The sequence below is a fragment of the Anas acuta genome, chromosome 5 (assembly GCF_963932015.1).
Source record: "Anas acuta chromosome 5, bAnaAcu1.1, whole genome shotgun sequence".
Taxonomy (NCBI): domain Eukaryota; kingdom Metazoa; phylum Chordata; class Aves; order Anseriformes; family Anatidae; genus Anas; species Anas acuta.
In genome coordinates, this window is record NC_088983.1 from 16,066,074 (window position 1) to 16,072,770 (window position 6,697).

The 6,697-nt window shown below is 42.3% G+C and overlaps 1 protein-coding gene across 1 annotated transcript in view; it reads left to right on the forward strand.

The window, feature by feature from the left end:
- PRIMA1 (proline rich membrane anchor 1) overlaps positions 1 to 4,617 on the forward strand; it is a 52,624-nt gene extending 48,007 nt beyond the window's left edge. Inside the window, exon 4 of the mRNA XM_068682887.1 lies at positions 51 to 4,617. Within this exon, the coding sequence (XP_068538988.1) occupies positions 51 to 150 (100 nt within the window). The 3' untranslated portion in view covers positions 151 to 4,617. The remainder of the gene's footprint in view (positions 1 to 50) is intronic.
- The last annotated feature ends 2,080 nt before the right edge of the window (positions 4,618 to 6,697 follow it).

The window sequence follows — 6,697 nt, forward strand, 5'->3', positions numbered from 1 at the left end:
CCCCCACCCTACACCCTACCTATACATCACTGAACCTGGGATCACCTAAGGAAACCCATGAGAAAAGAAGAGAACGGAACCAGTCGGGCTGAATATGCAATGACCTCCTCCCAAAACAACAAAACAGTTGACAACAGTGCGGTCGTATAATCCCTGAAACCCCACTGAGGTGCAGGAGGTGGTAAACTTTTAAAGCACACGCATGGAGTATGCAAGGTGGGTGAAATAAGGCACCAAAAGGGGCTCTGTGGCCACGGACTTCATTTCAGAAATAGCGCACGCATCAGTGACTAAGAAGAGAAAAGCAGGCTGCTCTTCAGGCTTGCTGCTTCTCCAAGGGAGGATAAATTCACCTGTCCAGGCTGCCCAGAGAAAAGGCAACACAAAGGCATAGGCATCGCATGCTGCATCTCGTGAAAGCAACGTCACGATGCCTCCTGCTTCCTCTCCACCCACTGTTTAGTTTGAACTGGGTGCCCACAAAAAGCTCCTTAAATAGGGTCTTTCAAGGAGAAGGTGATCTGCCAGAGTGGCAGAAGCTTATTATGTGTCTGAGGGTCAAAGGTGGGAGCTGTCACCTACATGCTTCGCCAGCCCATGCAGTGTTTTCACCTAGAACCTAGCAGCTTTATATCCTTATACTTCACTCATTCTTATCATTTTTATTACTTCATTATTAAAAAGGGGAAAAAAAAATCTGTTAAGCCATCAAGGAACCAAAAGTTGGATGAACTTGTGACTGAACTTGTGACCAGGAAATTCATCTGCGGTCTGGTGACTATGCAATTTCCAAGGCTGAAGACTTTTCAGGCAAAAGAAATCAATTTTAGTATTTTATTTTAGCAATTAGCATTGCTAATGAAAGAGAGATATTATTAAGAGGTGCTTTAAACATTATTACTTTACAGTTAGCCTCCTTTTCCACATCACATCCTTTTTATCTTTTAAAAAGTCCCTCCTTTGTGAAAGTCTACACATTTCCCCGTGTTTGCATCACACTGATTCACCAGGGAAACCCCTACATGAAAGATTTTGTTTACATCTTGGAGTAAGCATTTGGGTGAGATTTTGTAGAGAGGATGAGCAGCCCTTTGGAGTCCTTTTCCTTCACTGATGAGTGTTGTTTCCTGAAAGTGTCAAGTCTCATGAAATGACCCACCAAGGATGTTGTAGATCTGGCTTGGAGGACCATTTTTGAGGGCCTTGTAAGCTGATTGTGCCCATGTTAACTCAGTCTCTGCCTCTCCTGGGCAGAGACTGCCAGTCGTGCCAAATTCAGCATAATAGCTTAGTGTTGTACTTTCCATGACATGGATTGCAGACTACTTAATGCAAAGCTGAATCCACCCAAATCCATTTCATTTAGGATCTCAGGTTAGACTCAGTAAGCAACCCTTAGAATAAAGGCAATTGGACTGGCCGAGCCGCTGGTCTTTACCCACCTCCTGAAAACTTTTCTTTGTGTCACACCTCCACATGTATGTCTCCATTTACCTCTGTGCTGAAAGTAGCGACGCAGTGAAAGACAAACGTCCACCCTGGCTTCTTGTCTGGACATCAAGCACCAATGCCACTGGGTCTCTGTGTCTGTGAGTAACTCTCAGGGGCCAACCCGCTCCTGGTCTAGGATGTGGCTGTTCCCCAGCCGTCGCGTCCATCGGTAATGCAACACACCGATGCTTTCAGTTTTATGTAAGGATGTGCCTGAACTGCAGAAAGCAGATCTTGAATTTGAACGCGTTCCTGTCTGCATTTGGTCTATCTCTGGGATGTAGAGCTTGGCCTGATGGTAGAGGAAGACAATGTTCTGCAGACCTTCCCTGAAAAAGCTCCGGGATGCTCGAATCAGCATTTTCAGCTCAGGCCCATCTCTAGTTTTCTATTACCTATTGAATAATAGGATATATGTAAATATAAGTATCTTTTCAATGATAAAATGAAATGCTGCTATATACCGCTGTTGAGAAATTTATGGAGTTATTCATTTAGCTTTTTAGCCTGTCACCATTATGTAGAAGTTTAGCTACATAAAATTACTTTTAAAGGCTAGACCTTCTTGAGAAGTGAATTATAAAAGTGAAAGGGAACAAGTAACCTTTTGCCCAAGACTATGATCATTTCCTGCCATATTTATATTGTGTGCTTGCACAAGATACAGTGATATGCTCTTAGATCCAAAGTGGGATTAAAATGACAGAATTTACATTTTGAGTCTAGTATCCCAAATGTTGATTGCCTAAAGCACTTAGCCCCTAAATACTATAATAAAAATATTGCAAGTATATTTCTAGAATATTTTTAAAGCTATAATATTTATTTTGGTGTAGTTACCTATGTTTGCCTTTCTTTTTTTACTCCAGTTGTTTCTGCCTAAATGTGTCATAGTTTGAGACTGGTTGCATGTTTAGCTGAGAGTATAAGTATGAATGCAGATGAGTTTAGCATGATATGGGCTCAGGATTAGCACTTTCTCCTAAAGGTTGTTGATTTTACTTATTTCATAATAAAGCTTTAAAGGCATGTTCTAAAAGGCCAAAATCACAAAAGGGATTTGTAGCTCATTATGTTCATCAAAATGTGTCTGTTTTTGCAAGAAAAAGTCTAAAGAAATGGTCAGTGGATTCTGTCTTATTTTCTATGATGTCAATGGTAAAATGTCCTTACTGAGAGAAAACCATGGTGTATGACATAACCCATGGGCAAACCTCCCCTACTGCCCCGGAGGTCTCCTCAGTGGAACACACATGTTCAGGCTTCATGCAGAGCAGGGAGGCAGCACGTTTCAAGAAGCCACACATGGGGACCGGCATCTATTTCCAACTCTGCTGTTTACTAGCAAGTAATTTTGCCTCTCTGTGCCTCAATTTACCCATCTGTGTAGTCAAGATAAAAATACTTAACAGCTCTGTGGCAGTATTTTGAGACATGTATATGTATCTTACTTGCATAGGCAGAGTTACACTGTCATCATATCCAACATGCTGATATTAAATAAATGTATTTGGGCACATCATTGCCATAATACTCACACTTTCCAAGGTACTTCATAAGCAAACAATCCCCAGTGTGTTTCATTAATCCACTGGCCACAGAAGAGCAGCAGACAGGCTGGGAGTTGCTCCTCTGCTTCTCCAGAGTCCTTGTTTTCAGCACTTACTCAGCTGCATTGCTGGCAGAGATGGGAAAGTCTTTATGGGGCAGTTTTGCTGCCATTCCTGTAGAATTCTGTGCATACAAATACAGTTGAATGCAGTAAATATACCAAAAAATTAAGGTGATCTTCAGAAAGTCACTTGGAAAAGTATGCTGGAAGCAGATTAAGTCTTCAGAAAAGTGAGGCCAGAAAGGCAGTGTCTCTGAGGAATGATTTTTGAAGTTTTCTGATGTGGCTTAAGAGTTTGTTTAACGCTCCACAGACTACTTGGGATGCTTTTCTAAAACAGCCTTCTGTGCTTCCTTATTGTACTATAATTAAATACAAAGGGAAAGGAAAGGTCTTGATGGATAAGGGCCTCACTGAGCAGTGACCCTGGATCTAGGGAACTGGCAACTCAAAATACAGCTCTACAAGCATTGCAAGTTTATTTTTAGCCACCAAAATATCAGGCGCAGAAAGGTCCTGTAAAGCTCCATTCACAAAATGGCCAGATCCTCAGCAGATGCAAAGGTGGCCTGTTTCTAGACAGAAGTCGATTGCTGTGCTCTGACCCCTCTGACCACCACCAGGCAGCCTCACAAAACAGAAAACCGCCTTTTTTTTTTTTTTTTTTTTTTTTTTTTTTTTTTTTAAGTCTGAGGGAGAGCATTAACTCAAAATTTCTTCTTTTCTACAAGCATCACCACTAGCAGACACAAGCAGAGACTGCACTTTAAGGGCCTGAGCTGCCAAGCATTGTTTCCTCGGTCCTCCACAACACCAGGAAGGTCGATCTGAGGTGTCCGCTTGTTGCAGGAAGCCTCGGCCATGCAGCCCTTCCTGGCGCAGACCCACCACAGAGGTGTGACCAGGAAAGCATCTCCACCTCGCGTAGATGCTGCAAAAACAGACACGGAAGGAAAGAGGAGAGATCTAAGATATAAATATGTTGATATATATCTAGGCAGAGACCTAATTGTCCAGTCTTGCATGCCATATGGTCATGCACAGCATGTGAAGCAAGCGTGGCCCTGCTGCTCCAACCAGGTAATGACCATAGATGCTGCCAAGCAATGGAGAATCAGGCCTGTGGTAGATATGTATTTACAATACTTCCTGCATCTGTACAAACAAAAATATATTATTTTAAACTACAAAATAGTGTGTTTAAATCAATGCATGAATGTAAATATTCTAAGATCTGCCTTCTTGACTGTGTACCACATGTACAGATGAAAACGAATATTGTTTATAGGAAATCTGTATCAGTGGTTAAATGACTAAAGAGAAAAAATATCAGAATTAATGTTGTCATGTTTCTCAAACAAGCCATTAATGTATATTTAGTATTTAAGGATATTGCTCAATAAGTATGTTCCGTACCAAAAACTGTGTTGCATATACAGATTGTGCAGTACCCTATTTTAAAAAGGCACCATAATTAATTTTTATTTTAAATAAAAATGTACTTGTAAAAAGTTTCCTGTGTCCTGTGGGTTATGTAGCTGAGGGTTGAGACGTGGTAAAGAGAAACACTGCCAGGAGGAACGACTGCAGTGCCTGTTGAGGAACTTCTCCTGCTGCCTGAATTAAGCTTGCTTAAAAGGGCTTTCTGCTCTGGTTTTAGTTTAGCTTCTGGCTGCTGCTCATGCCAGTGTCTGGTTGGGTTCTGGGTCCATCTCATCCAACCCTGCAGTTTCAGTCCCAGACCCGTGCACTGCCATGAGATTTTGGGCCCTGCTTGTTTCTCACCCTCACCCCTTCTCTGCCATGCCCCAGCACTAGCTGCATGGCCCAGCTCTCTGTGTCCCTGCATACCCCGTGCTTACCCCAGAGCCCTCCGCTGAGCAGTGCTGGCAGAGGGGGAATTTACTGCCATCATCAGTGAGTGGCAGGAAAACTGGGTCCAAAAGCCAGTGCTTTGTGAGCTAGGGAATTGAACTAGCACATTCCTGCAGCACCCCCAAAGCTCAAGAAAGCCTTTCTCTTTATTATGCCTGAGGTGCTGCAAGTTTCCCTAACTCTTTTAAGATTTTTTTTCTTTTCACATTATACTCAGTGCCTGAGGGGGTTTTGATGCAAGAAATAATGTACAGCAATAATTCTAACTCATCATGTGGGCTTAACCTTCCCTTTTCCACACAAGAACAAAAGCAAATCATTGACCCAAGCTTCAAAAGATCCACTGGGACCTATAGGAAGCAAATGTGGATCTTTTAACCAGGATTCACCCCACATAATATTATGCCTTTAACAGACAGAGGAGAAGAACACAATCTGTGAGGGTTTCTAAAGCCATCACCAACCTGAGCCATCCCCTCACAGCAGGATTCCTGCTTCTTCAACCAACAGGGAGCCTAAAGTAACTCCCTGGGTACCTTCAGGTGCCTGAATGAGGTCAGCTGTATGCGGGCTTACATGGGAGAAATTTATTTCAGGTGTGGAGGCATCTTGGTTGCCTTTAATTCCTAAAATGGGATTTCCTCGTGGTACAAATATTTGTCTGCTAAGTTCCTGGAGCTCAGTAGGTTTTATTGTTCCCTAGTAAATGATTTTGTATCTCCATTTATAGGATCTCTAGATCTGAACAAACCCCAGGCCGACACACATGTAAATTGAGCAGGTGGCAGCTTAATAAACTACAGCAACAACCATTATGCCACGTACTGTGACATCCACCAGACTTTACTATCAGCTGTGTTCTGTGAAAGAAAGCTTCCACATTACAATCACCCTGTAACCACTGAGAAAGAAAATGCCCCCAGCAGACATTTGTCCTGCTTCAGGCATCGAAGCTGACAGTTCAACATCCATACCTCCAGCCTGTAGCTGAGGAAGCAGAATGTCACTGGGAAGAGGAAACTTACACAGCTGGGGAAACTGGGGAGAGACTGCTTGGACACCATTCTGCAGACAAAGGTGGTGATATTCAGGTGAGGACCCTCAAGTCCTAATAACAATAAAAATATCAACCCAGAATCCACATTTGACTATTTGTGTGCTCTAGTCCAAGTGAAATGGTCACATGAACCAAAGCATGAGCATCTTAAAAAATGACCAAATGACTGGTGCTCTTTGGTAAGTATTTGGTGCAAATCTGACTAGACTGGAACGCAGCAGCAGATCTCCTAACCTAAAAACTGTGGGTATGTTTTGATACTCACTGAAAATATTCCTAAAGAATAGGAGACACAATAAATAACTTTCCACGCAGAAAAGCTTGGTGTTGCCTGGTGTGCTCTTCCTCCACTGGCCCACCACTGGGAACCAACATTATGATACCAAGAGAGTAATTAGATTACTGGGTTTTAATATTATTTGGAGTGGGAGCAAGAGATTTATAATGAGGGAGATGTGGTGTATTATGTGATTTTGGTAATACACAATCATTATCAAGTGCATTTCACTGGTTTCATCTGGACACGTGCACTGCCAAGGTCTACATCATTTTAATAGATGTCCAGTACAATTAGTTTTAAATAACATCTTTCTCCTTTTCTGAAAGAGGCTCTGATTTGGGCATGCTTGATTCATGCAGGTGCAATCTTTGCCCCTCAAAAC